General features: G+C 49.2%; 1 protein-coding gene across 1 annotated transcript; it reads left to right on the top strand.

The window, feature by feature from the left end:
- The first annotated feature begins 6,677 nt into the window (after nucleotides 1-6,677).
- On the top strand, nucleotides 6,678-22,152 carry MRPS18A (mitochondrial ribosomal protein S18A). Its single transcript, XM_083175449.1, has 6 exons — nucleotides 6,678-6,853; nucleotides 9,876-9,907; nucleotides 18,620-18,724; nucleotides 19,148-19,271; nucleotides 20,376-20,445; nucleotides 21,948-22,152. Exons 1-6 carry the CDS (start codon nucleotides 6,733-6,735, stop codon nucleotides 22,090-22,092), a joined length of 597 nt encoding a protein of 198 aa, XP_083031575.1. The 5' UTR covers nucleotides 6,678-6,732; the 3' UTR covers nucleotides 22,093-22,152.
- The last annotated feature ends 8 nt before the right edge of the window (nucleotides 22,153-22,160 follow it).

Raw genomic sequence — 22,160 nt, 5'->3', positions numbered from 1 at the left:
CGTATGCACTAAAAAACGGGTGCGATGCGATGCCCGCAATGGCCGCAATTTCCCATAGGGATCAATGTTAAAAGTGAGATTGGACGCGATTTTAGTGTTCAATGCCTCAATGCCCGCGATTTTTCCATAGGAAACAATGTTAAATGGGCCACAGAGCCCAAATAGTCACCCTAAAGTCTGAAATGGCCCCCACAGTTGTTAACGCCACCCCACGATCAACGTCAACCCGAAGCGTGGCGAGCGCAGCGAGCCCGCGAGGGGCGGCGGTACGCGTCCTCCGACCTTTTCATACCCCCACTATCCACGTCGGCGTGGAGTTGAGAACAGAATAGTGTGGCGTGCGCAGCGCGCCACCGAGCCCGAAGCGTGGCGAGCGCAGAGAGCCCCGCGAGGGGACGCGGATACCTTCACAGGTAAACGCGTCCCTTCGCGGGCTTCACAGGTATCCGTGTCCCCTCGCGGGGCTCTCTGCGCTCGCCACGCTTCGGGCTCGGTGGCGCGCTGCGCACGCCACACTATTCTATTCTCAACTCCACGCTGACGTGGATAGTGGGGGTATGAAAAGGTCGGAGGACGCGTACCGCCGCCCCTCGCAGGCTCGCTGCGCTCGCCACGCTTCGGGTTGACGTTGATCGTGGGGTGGCGTTAAAAATTGTGGGGGCCATTTAAGACTTCAGGGGGACTATTAGGGCTCTGTGGCCCATTTAACATTGTTTCCTATGTAAAAATCGCGGGCATTGAGGCATTTACCACTAAAATCGCGTCCAATCTCACTTTTAACATTGATCCCTATGGGAAAATCGCGGGCATCGCGGGCATCGCGTCGCACCCGTTTTTTATGTGCATGCGATGGCCGCGATGCCCGCGATTTTTTTACCCCCGACGCCCGCGATGCTAATCGCGGGCGCCGTTCTAGGTAAAGAGTACCCAGGCCCATAATGCTGACCACTGTGCCACCCATCCGAAGCGACACAGAAAAAGTCAAAATAAAAAGGACAGATCAGAACAAAAAGATCACACGTCTGCCTACAGAGATATAACGGCGGCTCCCAGGGTATCTGAACGCTGGCGAATAAACATTCATGGCAGCGTGTGGTTTTCGTAGGATTGCTGATTCCATATTTCTGGCAGCTGAACGTGGATCCGTTTATTTTAATATTAGCGTAAAGATATTTTTCATGCGATGTAACTGAGGAAACAAGACCACCCAGAGGTTTAATATTTTCTTATTCAGACCACTGTTTTCTATAAGCTGCAAGAGACTGGCGGAGTCACACCGTAACGATCCCTATCGTAATTGCACAACGAGAAATATTTATTATTTTCTATGAAAATGTGAATGTAATAAAACTTAATTCCAGAACAAGAAAAAAATATATTGAATCTTACGGCTAAATGATCATCTTGAACCTACGTCCCAACATGGTTTAGGGAGAAGTTGGAACTCCTGTGTGCCAAAGGCGGGGGGAAAGGGGGAGTGGCCTCTGCAAAAAGGGTGTGGCTTCTTGGGAATGCTGTGATCGCGAGCCACGCCTCACATTTTGACCGTTGTGGTGGCATGGATAGCGCTCTGTGAGCTGCTGGCCACGCCCCCAGTCTCTCTGCCTCCTGGCGAATAGCTGCTGGCCACATACACACAGCATCTATTCACTGTTTATCTGCTAAGCAGAGCTGCAGCATGACTGGCATGCCTCCCTCTTAGCTGCAGCAGGACTGACATGCCCCCTGTCACCGGCTGGTCTTGTTGTGTTCCCGGTAATGACCTAGGTGAGCTGGTGAAGGAGCGGAGGGAACTAGAAGCCAGGCGGCCTGATGTTCCGATAGCTCTGGAGGATACACAGTAAACACAGAATTGGCTGAGACCAAAAGAAGAGGAGCAGAATCTTACTCGCCTGTGGTCTTCGCCAGTGATGTAACAGGGATGGCCTGGGAACCAATGGCATGGCCTGGATGCCAATTGTAGGGTCAGTCTGGGAACTGGTGGTGCGGCCTAGGGGCCATAGTAGAGGCCGTCTGGGAACCGATGGTGCTGACTGGAAACCGATGGTGGGATCGGTCTGGGAACCGATGCTGTAGCTTAAGAGCTGATGGTATCCTGAGCCTGTATAGGTAATCCTGGACTGGGCACAGAAGACTGAAGCACACTGGAGATGGTGATACTGGAAGTCTCTGGCATCAGAGGAGTAACCAGGTAGGCTGATAACAGCAGGACACAGGTGACCGGTTCTCTGGAGCAAGCCTGGAGCCTTGGGAGCCGACGTTGGAGAACTTGCATGGGAGCTGACAAGTTGTTCAAGTCAAGGAGGATTCTGGGATACCCCCCAGAAGGCTGCTGCTTGCAGCAGCAGCTTGCACAGGACCAGGAAGTATACATCTTGAATTCCCTGGATCATGTGACTTTGCTGGAGCAAATGGACAGGTGCTCAGAAGTCAGGTGATCCTGGGTGTCATGGTGGCGCCCATGTCCTTGGGATATTGCGGGGAGCGCCGGGTACAAGCAGCCACACTGGGATGTGTCACAGTGACTTCATGCCAGTAACCACAGAGCACGCCATTGGCCGATCTGCAGCCAAGGACACACCAATGTGCCGGTTAGTGGCATGAGAGCAGCACAAAAAGCGTGATTCCTGACACCCTCCTTCTTAGCCGCAGCATGACTGCCATTCTGCAGCATTTGTAGAGGGGTAGAGTGGGGTGAGACTATTAGGGCCATTCTACTGAGCCCATGGTCTATGCCGTTGATGTATGCTGACAGGAGTCTGCTTCATACAGAAGCCTCTTGCAGCATTGAATGTTAGTTATACAGTATACATCAGAATCAGCCCCCTATGCACAAGAGAAGATGGAATGATATACAGCAGCCAATCAAAGACTTTCCTTTTATATTAAACAATAGTCTATAATAATTAGTCATTGATTCCATGCAACTGGCTATTTCATAAATGTATCTCAGTAAGTAGATGCTTTACCAAATGGGTTTTTACAACAGGTAATAGGTTGGTGTTAGCAAAAAACATCCTTCCGTTCCCCATTAATGCCCCTGCACCTGCTGCATTTAATAATGGGACACATCCTGACCCATGGGGTGTTGGGGCAGGCCCATTGCATCTGGACTGCTCCACTTATGCAGCCCACACACGCATCGATTTTAGAACGCGTTTTGTACTTTTAAAGTACAAAACGCATCGTGCGTACAATTATCGGGGTGTATTAGTGCGGCGTGTGCGACGCGATGCTGTGCTATGCGCGTTCCCGGGGGCCGATTTTAGATGTCCAAAAAAGTATGTGCAGCAGGTACTTTTTTGGACATTATCGCATAGCATCGGGCTCAGCATTATACAGGCATACGAGCCGATGCTATACGACGGGGTTTTTTTTTTTTTGGGAAATAATTACATACAAATTGTTATCAACAACTTTATTGCAGGTTTAAAACATGTGAACTCGAACAAAATAAAGGTCAGAAAAAGCCAGTGAAAAAATGTGCTTAAATCGCACAGCATCGCATCGCAGACAGCAAAATAACCATCACATCGGGTCATGCTTAATTCTGGCAGAAAAATTGTAAAGAACCATTGTACAGCCAAAAACGCATAGCACTGAAATCGGTGCGTGTGTGGGCACCATTAGATCCTGAAACCCTTTACATTAAATTCTGCCTTCCCAGTGGTGAAGATTTCAGATCACCCAGGGAGCCGAGCTCAGTGCGTCCCCTGAGCAGTGCATTACCTGCAGGGTTATTGTAATGAGATAGAAGGGTGGTAAGGGTGCAGTGGGGGGATATCTATGGCTATGTGAAGGGATGCACATCCAGTATCACCAGCTCAGGGAGGTCTGTCTTTGTGTTCTATACTCAGTTAGCGGCAGAACTTATCACACAGCTCCAGGTATAATGCCTGGTGCTATAGTTACCTATAGTACACTTATTGGTAAGTACACTTATTGCACAGCTCATTAAGGGGCGGGGGGGGGGGCATACAGTGACTCACCCCCTCCCCCTCACAGAGTGACTCACCCGGCCGCATATCACACTCAGCAGCACACCGTCGCAGATGCAGAGTAGACTGACGACCGTCTCAGAGAGTCGCAGAGTCGACTCACAGGTTCCAGCCTCCAGCAGCCATCGGGTCACCGCCTTCACCTCTCTCCTTCAGTCAAGCCAGGGGCTCACCAGCACAGGCAGCAGCAGGTCATTAACACAGCTCCGGCGCCGCGCTCACAGTAATGCTGCCTGACCGCAACAGCCCCTGGCTGGCTGCACAGCATTACTGGGAGAGTGGGAGGGGACGCGGTCACGCGGCGGCTGAACTAACCAATGATGGGGAGGATGTGACGCACACCGCGTAACAGCTTCCCCTCCCACACTCCAAGTCTAATGCTGTGCGGCCGGATAGAGCAGTGAGCTGCCCGGCACGTCACCAGGTATATGAAGCTGCAGCACTACCCCACTGCCATGCACAAAACCTTTAGCTAAAAAAAAAAAAAAAAATGTTTTAAATACATGCCAACCACAGGGGGCCCCTAGCTAGAGGGGGGCCCAGGGGCACTGACCCCTTGTGCCTCCATTATAATCCGGACCTGCACCAGGCAACACCAACAATTTAGTTAAAACGGGACTTTCTTCGTCCCGGGATGGGTTTGGCCGGGACGCGGGATTTAGGAGGTCTAAATCAGGACAGTCCCAGCAAAACCGGGACGGTTGGTCACTCTAGTGCAGGGCTGGGCAATTGCGGCCCTCCAGACAGGGCTGGATTTGTGCCTAGGCCCGTGAGGCACCAATTAAGGGTGGCAGGCAGGCTGACATTCAGTTAAATAGCAGCATGGCACAGCAGGAGGGCAGCAGTGAGTGACGAGCGCCGCCGCCGCAGACATGAATTATCATGTGTAGTGGCAGCGCCGCTCGTCACCCGCCACTGCCCACCCACTCTGCCATGCACATTGCATCACCGCTTAGTGACTGGGTCCAACGGTCCCCCTGCGCTTCCAGAAATGGCTCAGGCTCACTGCTGCCGGCTCCCGCCCATTGGCTACTCTACACACACACACAGTCTATTGGCTGCTGTGTATCCAACAGCTGAGCTGAGTGGCGCGCAGATCCTCCCTGCGCTCAGTCAGTCACAGTGTGTGAGCCGGAGAGAGACTGACGGAGACACTGTGCTAATCACTGTACTAATAAGTGCCTCCCTCCCTCCGGGTCCTTCGTACCGTGAGCAGTCCAGAGGGCTTAAAAAATATTAAGGTGGGCTACAGTTAAATATTAATGAAATATATAAATAACAATGTATATACATATGATTACATTAGAATGGGTGGGGGCACAAAAATGTTGTGCCTAGGGGCGGCCTGACCCCTAAATTCGCCCCTGCCTCCAGATGTTGAGGAACTACACATCCCAGCATGCCTTGCATCAGTTTCAGCATGGCCACATAGCAAAACAAATGCAAAGCATCCTGGGATGTGTAGTTCCTCAACACCTGGAGGGCCGCAATTGCCCAGCCCTGCTCTAGGGTAACTATAGTGAGTGCCACTGCTATGGGGCGCAGATGCTTAGGGGGCCCAGACACTTATTTTCCAGTTTCCCATAAAATGGATACCTGCTGTTGAGAGGTGTCTGTTAATAAGCACTGGGCCACAATATTACTGCTTTCAGACCGCAAATGTCGCACCAGAGATTAGGAAACCAGTCTCTCACGGGTTGACTCGGCATTTGCTGTAAATGCGGCTCTTAGCAATCAGGTTTATTGCAGGGTTGCCGACCCTCCCGGAATTTGCGGGAGTCTCCCGAAAATCGGGTCCTTCCTCCCGGCCCCCGGAAGGGTGGGCAACCCTCCCAGAATCAGGGGGACCCCCACTGAGCCCCCCGATCGCGGCATTTATATGCCGCAATCCGCGGGTCTCAGGGGAGGGGGCGGAGATCAGTTATTTTGCCTATTTGTCGTAATGGGGCGGGGCTTAATGACGTCACCGTTAAGCCCCACCCCCAAAACTCGTAATGCAAGATTCCTCTCCGGGCTTCTCCCGGAGAGGATTTTTTGAAAGTCGGCAACCCTGGTTTATTGCTGAGTCGGCGACGTCATGCGGGGGGAGGGGCGGATCGGCGGCATGTCAGGCAGTAGCGGGGGAGAAGGTAGCACTGAGGTGACACTACTGCCTCCTTCATAGAAGTGAACGAGACCCGGGTTACCTGTTCACACTGCCCAGCAACTCGGGTCCAACCCTGGTAGAACCCTTCTTTTTACCCGGGTCAGATTGCTGGACACTACACAGTGACCCGGGTCGGACCTGGGTTATTTGTGCAGTGTGAAAGGAGTAGGTCACTATGGCATACCTCCCAAATGCCCCGCTTTCAACGGGAACATCCCGTTTTTCTGGGACATTGCTGCATCCCGCTTGGGGCAGGCAGTGTTCGTGGCATTGGGGGCAGTTGGGAGTCCCTGTCACCCGTGAATATGGTCATGACCCATGGAATGGGTCATATTAGAGGGTATGATGTAACACACAGGCTCACGAGCTGTGCACAGTGCTCATGCTTGGACACCCTGACAGGTGTTATGTCATGTCATATCCACCGCAACAGTTATAGCAGTTTTACAGGACTGAGCGAAGGCACATGGCCGGGATTGCCCCTAACAAAGATGGCGGCCGCGACGCAGCAGCCGCAGTTGCCGTGGAAATAGACGCTCGCGCGGCCGCCGGCAGCGGAAGTGACGAGTGCGGCAGCTCCAGCGGAAGATGGCGGCCCCCAGCCTGCTCCTCTGTTCTATCAGTAGGCTCCTTCGGCCCGGCCTGGGGCTGCTGACACGGCCGTGGTGGGCTGCTGCTGCCGGTGCTCAGAGCCGAGGACTGAGGGAATGTGAGTGCGGAGGGCGGGCTGAAGGGAGGTGGCCGGGGTCTTAGTGAGCTAGGGCAACATGTGTCTGTCATGTACCTGTGTGGGAAGAGCAGGGATGGGTCATTGGGTCGAAATGCATAAGGTCGACACCTAAAATAAGTCAATATGGCTAAGGTTGACAGGGTTGGAAAGTGTACATGAGTTTTTCACGTTTTTGTCCTGGATGTCGACATGGACACCGTCTAAGTGCACTGTGTCCCCTTGCATGGCTCGCCGCTCTCTGCACACTATTATATTATCCCACCACGCCGTAGTGGATGGTAGGGTATAAAATACCGCCTGCCGGCACATGTTGGCTTAAAAAAAAGTGAGACTCACGTCGACCTTTTGACTCTTGACCTTCTTATTTTTTACCTAATGCTTTTGTTGACCTTCCAACCCTGTTGACCATGTCCACCTATTTCAAGTGTTGACCTAAGCCCTGTCGACCCAATGCATGACAACTAAATAGCGTCAACCTAGTGACCATATCCTGGGAGAGCATAGGGGCTAGGGATGTGATGTACACTGTGGTAACCGAACACACACACACACAATGCACTAAAGGGCTTATTTATTGGGATACGGTCATTAGGTCACCAGCAAGTTGTTAGTAGGTCGACACCATTAGGTCGACATGGGTTAGTTTGACAGGGTTAGGTCGACATGGGTTAGGTTGACAGTCAAAAGGTCGACTTGGGTTTTTTCACAGTTTTTTGAGCCGACATGTGCCGACAGGTGGTATTTCCTGCCCTACCATCCACTAGGGTGTGGTGGGAGAATAAATTAGTGTGCTGAGCGTGAAGCATGGCGAGCGCAGCGGTGCACTTTAACCTGTGTCGACATTCGGGTCAAAAAAACAGTGAAAAAACCCATGTTGACCTTTTGACTGTCAACCTAACCCATGTCGACCTAATTTGACCTTATGACCCTGTCGACCTTCCTGCATGTCGACCTAATGACTGTCTAACAACTTGCTGGTTTCCAACTTATCCACACCCCATTTATCAAAGTATATTTGTGGCTGTATCCCCAAAATCACCATTTTTCAGGGTTTAGTAGCACACGTTATGTCCCCCCCCCACACATGTATGACGGAGGGACTGCAGCAGATATCTCCCGATACTTGCCGCAATCCCTCCTTTGCCACTAGCCACATCCTGCATAGACTTCTATGAGGATGCGATGTTGCCTAATTTACCAATATCCAAAAATCGATGGCGGCAGCCCATAAGCTACTCACACCACCGCCGGCCTGGGAGAGGGTTCCCCCGGTGCCCTCCCGGAAACTGCCCTCCCGGTCTGGCTGGAGCCCTTGTCCCAAAGTCTGTAAAGTCATACATGCCGCCTGTAGGATGGCATCATATTGCAGTGCAGTCCTGGGTGGTAAGATTCCGCCCAGATCACATTGACCTTGTGATCCGTCATAAATGGGCCCCCAAAACTGCTGCAACACTGTATTAGAAATTACTATGTGCTGCAATCCTCGCTCCTTTTGGAGAGCTCCCTATTCATCTGGGAAAGTGAATTCTGCACGTCTAGGTCTAGTCATGTAAACAATGCAAAGTGAATAGTTAGTGACCACTATGTAGTGCATCGGTTTGATGCGAGACATAGCCCTTATAACTAGCAACTCATGTATACATACACTTCCGACGATGCGATCCGGTATCCACGGTTCCTGCAGTGATGTCTTCTCTAGCGGTTCCTCTGTGAAGTGCAGAACATCAGAAAGGTCCTATTCTACTCGTGGGGCAGAGCTAGCACCAGGTGCCAGGCAGATAGCAGGGAAGCACTGAGTATAGATTAGGCTATCCCGAGACAGCCAATCTGTAGAATGGAAAGCCGCACCCGTGGTTGTACTCCAGCCGCTTCTGGCCTGGGATACGTGAAGCGGAGGATGCGCTGGCAGATGCACCAAATCTGAATAGTCTGCATTCTGTCCGTCTCTGAATAAGGCCCATGGTGTGTGCATCCTGCCACCTATGACTCTGTTACTCTATTTCAGTTCCTGTTCCATAGATTCAGATATGTAGTACCTGCAGAGACCCCGCGGCATCAGTATCGCAAGGGAAAATAGACAGTGCAGGCATGTCTATTTTGACTATGTCCCCTGTACTAGAATGGGTTTGGCCTAGTTCCAAATAGCAAGATAGTCGAAACCACAAGTGCAGTTAGTCAAAATCAGCACCATTTGGACACACTGCTCTGTGTATGGCAGTGTTTTTCAACCACTGTGTCGTGCCCTGAGCTGTTCTCAAGTGTGCCCCCAGATCTGGAGGTGCCCAAAACCAGTTTACAGCCACCACCAGTTCAACTGTTATTTACTGGTCTCTTCTTTTCATGTAAAGGGCCGATGTAATTAATTTTTGTTACCTGTGGGGACCAGTGTGATTGTTTTTATATGGGGGGCCAATAGGTTTGGTTTTTTTTCTCCCGTGGGAACTAATGTGTTTTGCCCTGTGGGGATCTCTTATCAGTGTACCACGTCCCCTCGCATTGGCTTGCCATGCTTCGGGCACGGTGCCTCGCTGCCCTCAGCACACTATTCTTTTCCCTCCTTAACGCCCTAGTGGGTGGTAGGGCATAAAATACCGTATGTCAGCTAAAAAAAGTAAAAAAAACTCATGTCGACCTTTTAATTGTGGACCTTCCCACCCTGTCGACCTTAGGCTTGTTGACCTCTTTCATTTGTCGACCTAAACCCTGCATACTGTTCATTCTAGCACCCGCTATCTTTGAAAACCCATGCAGTTCCTGTTCCCTACCTGGGGTGTCGCTGTCTTCTGTGGTGTTTCTAGCGCATGGTCTGGTTTGCATATCAGTGCTGATATAGACCACACTGTATGCAAGAAGCACAACAGCAGACAGCGACACCCCAGGCAGGAAAGAGGAACTGCAGGGGTTTTCAAAGATAGTGGGTGCAAAGCTAATGTGAGTGTAATATTTTCTGTGTTCCTTTATTATATGGCAGTTACAGAATGTGTTCTTTGTTTCTCTCTAGTGGTGGAAGTTAAAGAAGGGAAAGTGACTACGGTGAGTCATTGTATTGGATCTGTATTCCTTATGTTATGAGAAATGTGGTCAGTCTAATTAGGTGCCAAACGTAGTCAAATTTTATAACCAAGCGCAGGGCACGAATTATATTCCCAGCTGCCGCTTATAAGGGATACTCAACCCTTAAAATGGACAACAATCAAAGCGAAACAATGTAAGACTACAATTCAAGTATCAAAATATATTTTATTTATTTAATATCCTTTTCTTCATATAAAAAACACAATAAATGCAATATACAGTACCACCGGCCGGCAGAAAATTTAATTATCACAACATATGTAGACAAAAAATATTTTTAAAAACACATTACTGCACATTCAAAACCTTTTTTGTAAACACCTCCAAGGTTATGGTATACTGGCTAATGAGCCTTTTGTAGTTACCCAGCTGGGTTTTCAGAGGCTCATTAACCCTGGGTGGGTGAGGCTTTGAGTAATATACTCAATATTCTATACCAATGTCCTGTTTGTTTTGGGAAAAATAAGGAGAGCTCTCAATTTCATCCAACATTAGGCAGTTATTTTGGTTAGTAAGCAGTTAGTCAGTCACACTATTTGGTTTGGTTAGTCTTTAGACCAGGCAACTTATAGACAGGCTGTATAGTGCTCACTCATTCAGCCAAACTTGTAAAATTCAAAAGGAAAGATTTTGCTCAATACTTATGCTCCTTTGGACCCAGGCAGGAGGGTACAGAATTATAATCCACTTGGGGCGAGATGCGGCTGACCTGGAGCGGGTCCCCGGCTGCTGGTCTTCCCGATTACGCAGCCCTCTCAAAGACTCCCGGCTCCGGCGTTGGTCTCCCCGGCTCGAGTGGTAGGCGGTAAGATGACGCGTTTCCCCGCCTTTAATACGTCAGCGGCTTCATCAGATAATTTGTTGTACTCATTCTCCGTCTATTTATTTGCACAGTGCCCGCCCAGCAGGGCGTGTATTCATTACGTAGCCAGTTCTCCCGGCTGTCTTATTGGCTGTGCATATATTATTTGTAAATCCAAACCAAGCCTCGATTTCGACTCCGTTCACCATATTGCTCATAGAGCTTCCTTCTTTTTATGCGGCTCAAGCCTCTATTTCGCATTGCAGTAAATAACTTTATTATTCCTCCGTTTTACATTTATTTCTATATAATCGCACAGATTATCATTAATTATACATATATACGGATTATAGACACTTGTTTCCATATAATCGCCATGTCATAGCTAGAAACATGAATTTAATTCATATATAAAAAACACATAAATATAAATAATAAAAAGTGATAATAAATAAAAATAAAATAACCATATACCTCAGATGAAATATAAATTACATATATATACAAAGAAAATTATTTCAATCATAATAAAAACGGGACATATCCATCCTTATAAAAACATATACCTATTGTTTAAAAAGCAGGAATATCACCGAACACAGCCCTGCTGGGCGGGCACTGTGCAAATAAATAGACGGAGAATGAGTACAACAAATTATCTGATGAAGCCGCTGACGTATTAAAGGCGGGGAAACGCGTCATCTTACCGTCATTTCCTATCACTGCCTACCACTCGAGCCGGGGAGACCAACGCCGGAGCCGGGAGTCTTTGAGAGGGCTGCGTAATCGGGAAGACCAGCAGCCGGGGACCCGCTCCAGGTCAGCCGCATCTCGCCCCAAGTGGATTATAGTTCTGTACCCTCCTGCCTGGGTCCAAAGGAGCATAAGTATTGAGCACAATCTTTCCTTTTGAATTTTACAAGTTTGGCTGAATGAGTGAGCACTATACAGCCTGTCTATAAGTTGCCTGGTCTAAAGACTAACCAAACCAAATAGTGTGACTGACTAACTGCTTACTAACCAAAATAACTGCCTAATGTTGGATGAAATTGAGAGCTCTCCTTATTTTTCCCAAAACAAACAGGACATTGGTATAGAATATTGAGTATATTACTCAAAGCCTCACCCACCCAGGGTTAATGAGCCTCTGAAAACCCAGCTGGGTAACTACAAAAGGCTCATTAGCCAGTATACCATAACCTTGGAGGTGTTTACAAAAAAGGTTTTGAATGTGCAGTAATGTGTTTTTAAAAATAATTTTTGTCTACATATGTTGTGATAATTAAATTTTCTGCCGGCCGGTGGTACTGTATATTGCATTTATTGTGTTTTTTTATATATAAAGAAAAGGATATTAAATAAATAAAATATATTTTGATACTTGAATTGTAGTCCTTAAAGCGCCGCTTACATTGTTTCGCTTTAATTAGGTCCCAGTTGGGTCCCCTCGCACGACTACCGCACACTAATACATTTACAATTCAAATCCAAACTGGCTTTCATTTTCTAGATGAAATTTGAGGCCTTTTAAAAACCTCTACTGCTTTCCCTATGACCACCAGCAGCCGGGTGCCGGACGGGGTCCCGACAGTCGGGATCCCGACACTCATTTACCCGACGTTGAGATCCCGACTGTCAAAACTCAGACAGACGGGTCCCCGACGGCCACTGCCTATTCTCCCTCGTGGGGGTCCACGACCCCATAGAGGGAGAATAGAATAGGTGGCGAGCGTAGCGAGCCCGCAAGGGGCTTTGTTGCGCTCGCCATGCTGTCTGAGTCCGGGAAGTTGGGAATACCGACTGTCGGTACCCTGTACCACAACCAGCAGCCTCTGTGTGCTCCTACTATCTCAGTCGCCACTATTTTGGGGTAGAGGATAGTTCCTCTCTTTTTTTTCATGCACTTCTCCCAGGTGGCATTTAGTAGGAATTCTACACTGGTGCTAGTCCCGGGAATGGGCATTTGTAATTGAATGTCACATTTCTCTGATATGCGCATTTGTGTGATAAAGGTGAGTTTCATAAAACAGACTCATTTTCTCACACTCAATTGGATTGGCCCTGGTTCTTTCTCCTGTATTCCCCACTGTTTGCTCCAGAAGTTGGGATCTCTGTAACTTATTGTGAGGGGTTAATGAGCCGGACAGCGGTCAGAATGTTCTAGAAACACCCAACAAATGTACAAGCACAATATCCGTGTATATCCCAGCGCGTAGCATCCGTGCCAAGCTCATTAGTTCAGTGGTGCCCAGAACATTAACTCAGTGGTGCCCAGCTTCTTTACCCATCAGTGCCCAGTCTGCAAGTAATGTAAAGGATCAGATTCTCTGTTAGGGAAAAGTTACTGTACTCAGATGGACAGAACTCAAGGCGTCCAGCACTGCTGTCTCCACAATTATTCAAGAATATTCCTTATAGTATTATCCTAACAGATATAACCCAAACCGGATTATCCTGACTTGTGCATCATTGTAGGTTTATAAATAAAGGGCATTCTGTTTCAGAGGCAGCAATAGCCCCCCCCCCCCCCCTGCTGCGAGCATTCAAGCTCGCAGCCCATCGCCACGGGACCCCGTTTCACTGGATGCGTTTATTCTGACTGTGATGTGCCAGCAGTTGCCAGGTTTCTAATAGTAGGACTTGCAGTGGAATGGGTTCCCTTGGTGATGGGCTGCAAACTTAAATGCACTGATCGATCCATTAATTAAAACCCAATTATTTATTCATTTGCATTATGTTGTATACATATACACACACACACACATACATTCCTTAATTTCTGTTCACAGGATCTGCATACAGTAAGACCCAGTTTCAATACTCCCTTGCACCAAATGATGCAAATTAGGGGAGCGAGAGGTTCTGCAATTTGATGCTCAGTAATAGCCGGCATTTATTGTATTTCAATATGTACTGTATTTATTAGAGCAACCCCTGCTCTTGTGTATGGCTGCCTTTTGTATGGTAGATGGAGTCGCAGGTGTTCATCCTGCGGGTGTGCCAGAGCGTTCTCTCTCGGCGCGCCGTTCGTCCCATTGCCGTGAATGGGTTGCGCAAGCCCCGTTTTCGGTGAACGGCGTGCCGCGATGGAACGTTCTGGTGCCGCAGCGGGATGAACAACCATCTGTACCTATGTGTGGTTTTAGTTAATTGATCATTCTCTCCTGTAGATGTTTCCAGCAATAGATTCCACTCCCTTAAGGTGTGATAGGAGTTACCAATTTTGAGTATATAGTCGATATCGGTATAAAACTTACAACATATCGCACCATGTGTATAAAGCTTGCGATAAGATGCTCAACCCCATGGGATCTCTATCGTGAAAAATAAAATGTGCAGGCAGGTCAATATCGATGGTTTCTGGGCTCCGTGGGGTTCAAGGGAAATCGCATGTTCAAAATCGTACATAGCCAAAATCTCCCTTAAGCTGGCCATACATCAGAACGATTTTGACGGCTCGTGCGATACATTGTGTGTGTTTTGAGTGCACATTGTGAGGTGTTTAGGTACAATGCACGAGCCTGCAGGTTGTGAGCTGGATCCTCAGATCTTATGTGCTGCACGTAAAATCTGAAGGTGCTGCTAACGACCAGTATGCTGGGAGTTACAGATCTTCCCATAGATCTTATATGAAATTACATACGTATAAGATCTATCATGTGTCTGGGAAGCCGCCGGGGAAATCTTTGACGTCTCGGTTCAGATGCTGGTCGTCCTGATGTAGATCTAATGCTGGCCATACATTATGTTATACCCGATTCCCAGACTCAACAATGTATTTTTTTTCCTGCTAGTTTTGTGTTTGGCTGATTCAGAATATAGAACAATTAAACCGCTCGGTCTGTCTGCTGGTGTCACCCAGAAGGTGTTTGGCGGAGCTGGGAGCAGATACTGTGTTGGACAGACCTGCCAGGATAAACACTGCTATAATGAATACAGTGTGATATATAAAGCACTTAGAGAGTAGGTAATGGGCAGCGCACCCTGCCAAACTGTTAGTTATTGGCACACACACACACACACACACATCTACCTTAGATAAGAGACACTTCTACATACTACGTCGGAGTGTTCTGTTATCAGACTGACATTATTCCCTCCTGAGACGGCTTCATTCGCGGCCTCGCACAGGCAACAGAGGCAAATGTTTTGAATTAAAGAACATCAAAGCTTCTCTCAGCTGTGTCAGAAACACATTTGCTGTCCAACATGTGCTCTGAATGTACCAGCACAGAGGAGACTGTCTCTCTGGCATCGGTGACTGTTGACGGTCACATATTTAATAACAAAAGTGATGTTAAAGTGATACAGTTACTAGACAGCAAATCACGTGAACCAGCTGCGCTTGTAACGTCTGCTGGTTACTGGCCGGCACAACGTATTGTGGGTGGCAGGCTGATCTCCTGTGCTGATATAATATATTATTTTGGCAGCAGATTGTCTGCTCGATAGTCCGTAGTATGCAGTGTTTTATGCAGGGCAATGTTACCAAGGTCAGGTGGCCCGTAAAATAGACAGGTGGGACTCTGTAGGCAAGATGTGTACAAGGGTAATAACTCCAGCTGGGACTGTAGGTTGGTGCCCAGCAGATGCCAACATAGAACTGAGATTTGTTTGTCACTTATGTATTGATCGCTGGCACAGTCTTTATTATTACTAAAAATAGGCCAGGTGAGGTGTGGATGTTATGGTTTAGATAAAGGGACTTCAGCGCCATAATGCCTCCCATTCCTCCGGTCCTTTCTATCAGTTAAAAGTCCAGGTCATCTTGTACACCTTGGCTGAAAAATCATGCACAGGTTAAAACTGGCAATTCACCTTCATTAACAGCCTCAAGGACGCTACACACTAGCCCATACCTGCCGGCACTGATGTCGGCAGTGGCGGACAAGCCGTCATATAGTGGACACACAGAACTCCTGTAGAAAAAGTGTGAGGGGGTACTGTGCACATATACAGTGTTCACGTGGACCCTTGTGACATACGGCACCAAAAAAACACGAAAAACTAGTGTCACCATAGGGATTGTCGCCCTTGTGTCTGTCCCTCTAACTCCCGACACTGTCTATGCCGGGAGTTAGTTGGGAGTGTCTGGCTCCCGACACTGTCTATGCCGGGAGTTAGTTGGGAGTGTCTGGCTCCCGACACTGTCTATGCCGGGAGTTAGTTGGGAGTGTCTGGCTCCCGACACTGTCTATGCCGGGAGTTAGTTGGGAGTGTCTGGCTCCCGACACTGTCTATGCCGGGAGTTAGTTGGGAGTGTCTGGCTCCCGACACTGTCTATGCCGGGAGTTAGCTGGGAGTGTCTGGCTCCTGACACTGTCTATGCCGGGAGTTAGCTGGGAGTGTCTGACTCCCGACACTGTCTATGCTGGGAGTGTCTGACTCCCGACACTGTCTATGCCGGGAGTTAGCTGGGAGTGTCTGACTCCCGACACTGTCTATGCCGGGAGTTAGCTGGGAGTGTCTGACTCCCGACACTGTCTATGCCGGGAGTTAGTTGGGAGTGTCTGACTCCCGACACTGTCTATGCCGGGAGTTAGCTGGGAGTGTCTGACTCCCGACACTGTCTATGCCGGGAGTTAGCTGGGAGTGTCTGACTCCCGACACTGTCTATGCCGGGAGTTAGCTGGGAGTGTCTGACTCCCGACACTGTCTATGCCGGGAGTTAGCTGGGAGTGTCTGACTCCCGACACTGTCTATGCCGGGAGTTAGCTGGGAGTGTCTGACTCCCGACACTGTCTATGCCGGGAGTTAGCTGGGAGTGTCTGACTCCCGACACTGTCTATGCCGGGAGTTAGCTGGGAGTGTCTGACTCCCGACACTGTCTATGCCGGGAGTTAGCTGGGAGTGTCTGACTCCCGACACGGTCTATGCCGGTAGTTAGTAGGGAGTGTCTGACTCCCGAGACTGTCTGTGCTGGGAGTGTCTGACTCAACGACACGGTCAATATAAATGCAGTTGACTAACTTTAGGCTTCAAACTACCCCGTCACTCTCGATCTAGACAGCGGTGAGCGACTGTCGCGTAACCACCAGGATACCCCTGGTCTATGACTTGCACCTGTGGGTGACCAGCAGCACACAGGGGTAGTGAACGAGAATAATCACCCTGGCACTCTGACGGGCACACGGACCAAATACACAATATAGAACCTGCTGCATGGGATTGGCCGCGTGTCCATATATGTACGCTCACACGCAGGCATCTTGAAGTCTGGTATTGTAAGGGGGAGAGTGGGTACAGAGGAGACCTCCTAAAGAGCCTAAATTTGGACATGCTTGGCTCGCTGCACACAGCACTTCCACAGACATGAAATGAATTGTGAGTTATACAATGGGTTTCTATACCAGCGAAGGCTATTAAATCTGTTCTCTCTTGCTGTGCCCACTGTGTGCCTGTCTTACATTTCCTTTTGGCCAGACATTGAATTCCTTGTGTTTTTATTTGGTTCATTAAATAATCATTTATGTAAGAACAGCACGGACTCTGCACACACATAGATATTATCTAGCCACTGAGGGGCAGATGTAAGAAGCAGTGATACAGTGCCTGGTACTTTATCACCGGCCAATCAGCTCCTGACTCTCCCTTTTTTATTCCAGCCTGTAATTTAGCAGTCAGAAGCTGATTGGCCGGTGATGAAGTACCAGGCACTTTATCACTTCTCCTCCCTTATCACTGCTTCATACATCTACCCCTGAGTACCTGGGCTCTCCATAGACCATTCAGACCATGGGCCTGATTCAGACCGACCAGCCAATGATTTTTCTCCCTTTCGGAAATAAGTCAGTCGAATGGTTCTGAATGAGCCCGTGTGTGTCGCACCCCCGCCCAGGAGGCTGCAGGGTGTAATCTGTACTGTCCATCAGTGCTGATCCTCAGCAGTGCCCCTGTCATCCAAGCGCATGGCATGTCATCTCTCTAGCAGTTTGGAGGGTTTCCAGCTCTACGTTGATGATGGGAACCGGCTGAAAGTCATTGATCAGAAGTCCCAGCTTCCAGTTTGATTAGTGAATGGTTATGGTTCCGTTTTCTGCTGCCTTCCTGTGGAATAATCCCATACTACTTTGGGGACTATAATAAGCCTGGGAGAGATATAAAGTGCCAGCAAACCAGCTCCTAACTGCCATGTTACAGGCTGTGTTTGAATAGTACAGGAGCTGGTTGATTGGTACTTGGGGCCTAATTCAGCCATGTTCGCTAGGCTGCTTACACTTGCAGTCTGCGTACTGACTTTTTTATTACTGTCGGAGATCATCAAAAAAGGGGGCGGGCACGGACATAAGCAGCCAGCCATCGGTCTGCCTGCATTGCAAGGGGAATGGCCAGCGTTTTCGTGGGGACTTCCAGCCCCATGTCTGTCCCCGGCCACTCCCTCTGGAGGGAACTGCTCGCATAAGCAAAGCCCCCCACCAACGGTCAAGAGGCCTAATTTGGACCCAAACGAACGGATCTGAATCAGACACTTTATCTCTGTCCACTTTATCTCTGTCCACTTTATCTCTGTCCACTTTATCTCTCTTCAAGGCTTAGTACATAGACCCCTCAGTCTCCTTGTGAGCTGGGATCCCTGCTCCCTACTCACTGCAGTAAAGTTGTTGTTGTTGTTGTTACAGCAATGCTGTTGATCAGATCTGGCCAACCTGTGGCTCTCCAGCTTTTGTGAAACTACAAGTCCCAGCGTGCCTTGCTACAGTTTTGCTATTAGAAAATGCTAAAACGGAGGAAGGGCATGCTGGGATGTGTAGTTTTTCCATGGCTGTTATAGATCCTAGTGCAGAAGAGAAGCCGGCCTCTGCAGCTATAAAGCAGTAGAACCGTTAATACAAGTTCCTGCTAATCATTGTTCTGATCTTGTTTTGTAGATTGAAGGACGGATTATTGAAGACCAAATTGGTTTAACGCCCCCAAATCCAAGCGGTCAATGTCCCATCTGCCGCTGGAACCTCAAACACAAGTATGATTACACGGTAAGCTATATATGTTCTGAAGATAAAGCCAAGGGTGATAAATGTCTAGCCGGCTGGCGCCTAACTGTCAATTTTCAAACCCAGCCTATAACATGATAGATGATTGGCTGGACGTTTATCACCCTCACATTTATCTCTTTTTAAGGCTCAATACATCTGGCCCCTAGTGCCTCTATCCTGGCCCGCGTCCTCTCTCCCCCAACCTATGCGGAGGAGCTGAGAAAACTCCCTAGGTGCACCAGAGTTAATGAGGGAATGTCCGTCACATAATTAAGTTGCAGATTTCACCTCTGGCAAAACGAGCCGCTGTGATTTCCATAGTTCTCACCACATCTCTTATTCCCGCACATCAAGACCAAGTCTGACATCCCTGGCCGCAGCTTTGTGTTACGTAGGCTAATGTGACCATTATCTCCTCTGTAGGATGTTCTAGTCCTGAGCCAGTTCATCCGCTCGGACGGGGCCATGTTACCGCGCAGGGTGACCGGGTTGTGCTATGAGGAACAGAGAAAGGTGGAAGCCTGCGTGAAGATGGCGCATCGTGCAGGTAAGGAACCAGCGTGGCTCAGTGCTGCCGCCCGCCAAACAATTCCAGGTACACAACACTTCATAGTTAGAAAGTTATGGACTACCTGAAAGGTTCCAATACATAAATCCTTTACTTTGACACTGATTTCATGAAGTGTATGATGGGAGGGAGAGACTGTGATTTCATATAGTTAGAAACTTGGTATTTGGGAGTGGGCTGAGTGACCGGGATTTAAATCAGTGACTGAGGGAAGTCTGCGGCATTTAACAAAAATAACCAAAATAACTTGTTGCTGAGCTTTCGAGAGGCCTCCTCGGGTCTCCGCGCATCGTCAACCATCCAAGCCTCAATACACATGCAGCACAAAATGCCTCCTACCCGGTTTCCCCGATAATAAGCCCTACCCTCATTTCTGAACAACGGTCCAAAATAAGCCCTACCCCGAAAATAAGCCCCAGCTAAATCCCCATTTTGCCCAGTCCCTGTGCTAAACTTCCAGCTCCACCCCCGCATGAAACGGATGCTGCTGCTATGGTAGCAGCCCTGGTACCGCTGAAGCCCCTGCTGGCATCAGTGGTCCCAGAGATGCATTGCGCATGTGATGTAACTGCGCACCTCAAGGACTGAGCGGCGTCTGTACACAGGCGGGAGAGGCGGCGGCGGAAACACAGAAGGAAAGGAAAGCGGCAGTTGTGCTTAAAGTATAAGGTGATTGAGGGGCATGATGTGGATAAAAGCAGGACTGAGGGGCTAAAATAAGCCCTACCCCAAAATAAGCCCTATGGTGTTTTTTGGACTGAACAAAAAGTAAGACCGTGTCTTATTATCGGGGAAACATGGTACATTCAGCCCCAATTCGCCATGCGGCGCGAGATGCCTCCTCCATCCATCCATCCATCCATCCATGTACTTGAGGTGAACGTTAGGTGATAATGCTTTTTAGGGATTCTGTCCATTTTCCGTGGTCTGTTCTTGTATGTGACTCGTTGATGACCATAAAGTTTGGATTGGATCTCATTGAGAGACTGAAAGCTTCCTAAGGATACGACCTTACAATATTTGGTTGGTAATTAGAAGTCTGAGTACAGGAATTTCTATCAGTGTAATATTTCCTGCTTGCAGGCCTACTCCCGGACCACCGGCCCAAACTGCCCGAGGGATGTGTGCCGAAGCCAAAGTTCCAGCTGAACAGGTGAGAACCGGTAACTGGCATGTTTGTGGCACTCAGAGGACAAGGCTCTGAAATGGAATGTTAACATTAAAGGAAAGACAGGTATTAGTTATGTTTTGGGGGAAAAATTGGGCACAGTTAACAACGGTGGACTCATTTGTCCGTGATGCTCAGCCATATACAAGTTGGAACATGGAGATGTTGAACCTGACCCGCAGTTTACTGTGGTTTTGTCATCTGCGCGTCCCTTTAGTTCCGTCTAGGGGTAGGCCACGTGTATTTTGTGCATCTGGAGGGTACTGTGACTAGTAATTACGTAGCCAGCGTATAGAGCAGTGGTGGCCAACCTGTGGCTCTTGAGCCTCATGCGGCTCTCCCCCTTGTAAAGTGTGGCTCCTGCTCCCACTGCTGGCCGCCGCCCACCGTCCGTCCCAGTCCCCCCTGCTGCCGGTTCCCTGAATCCCTTCTCCTTCTGAGGGGAGGAGAGTGCGCATCGTGCATCTCTCCTACCCCTTACTGTGCATCCTTGTGACTGGGCCGTCTGCCAATTAGAGCTCGCGGGCCAGCAGCCAATCAGGAGCCGGCCAGTGAGCTTTGATTGGTGGACGGCCCAGTCACAGGGAAGTGAGGGGGAAGGAGACGCGCGGTGTGCTGTGCTCTCCTCCCCTCTGTGACATCACAGGACTGCAGGGGGACGCCAGACTGTCCTCTCCCCGCCCGGCAGCAGCAGCAACAACGGTGAGTGCTGCTGCTGGGAAATTTGCACTTTGGGGGCATACCAGGTTTTTGGCACTGTGGGGGCATACCAGCTTTTTGGCACTGTGGGGGCATACCAGCTTTTTGGCACTGTGGGGGCATACCAGCTTTTTGGCACTGTGGGGGCATACCAGCTTTTTGGCACTGTGGGGGCATACCAGCTTTTTGGCACTGTGGGGGCATACCAGCTTTTTGGCACTGTGGGGGCATACCAGCTTTTTGGCACTGTGGGGGGCATACCAGCTTTTTGGCACTGTGGGGGGCATACCAGCTTTTTGGCACTGTGGGGGGCATACCAGCTTTTTGGCACTGTGGGGGGCATACCAGCTTTTTGGCACTGTGGGGGGCATACCAGCTTTTTGGCACTGTGGGGGGCATACCAGCTTTTTGGCACTGTGGGGGCATACCAGCTTTTTGGCACTGTGGGGGCATACCAGCTTTTTGGCACTGTAGGGGCATACCTGGCACCGTGTGGGGGGGGGGGGGGGGGGGCATATGTGTATCTGGCACTATTGGGGGCATATGTATATATGGCACTGCACTATTGGAGGCATATTTGTATCACACCCACCCAAGGGGCCAAAATAGACTACGCCCCTTTTTTTGGCGCATGCGCCTTCGGCGTGCGCATGATGTCGGCTCTTTAGCTTGACTACCGATATTTTTCGGCTCTTTACCTCTGACCGGTTGGCTACCCCTGGTATAGAGGATAAAACAAATATGGAGGTTCTGCAAAATGATTGCCATTGTTTTCTAATCCCCCCCAGGTATCTCACCTTCTGGTCCCCGTCCAGCGCTAAACCAATACTGAGGAAAGGATTAAAGTGGTGTAAAGTGAAGATGCCGGTCGGTGACCCTATCTTGAGAAATAACATCCGCTATTCAAGGAAACCGCTCATCTACAGACAATGAAGCTGCGATCATGTGTAACACTGTATGATAATAAATGTATTTCTGTTCTCGTTGTTCTAACCACGTAT

This window comes from Crinia signifera, chromosome 3 (assembly GCF_055691185.1).
Source record: "Crinia signifera chromosome 3, ASM5569118v1, whole genome shotgun sequence".
Taxonomy (NCBI): Eukaryota; Metazoa; Chordata; class Amphibia; order Anura; family Myobatrachidae; genus Crinia; species Crinia signifera.
This window is presented reverse-complemented; position numbering and strand designations above follow the sequence as displayed.

Coding starts and splice junctions, on each gene's coding strand:
- MRPS18A (XM_083175449.1), top strand. CDS start 6,733: ATGGCGGCCCCCAGCCTGCTCCTCTGTTCTATCAGTAGGCTCCTTCGG. Junction 9,908..18,619: donor AAGAAGGGAAAGTGACTACG/GTGAGTCATTGT, acceptor CTTGTTTTGTAG/ATTGAAGGACGGATTATTGA. Junction 19,272..20,375: donor GAAGATGGCGCATCGTGCAG/GTAAGGAACCAG, acceptor TCCTGCTTGCAG/GCCTACTCCCGGACCACCGG.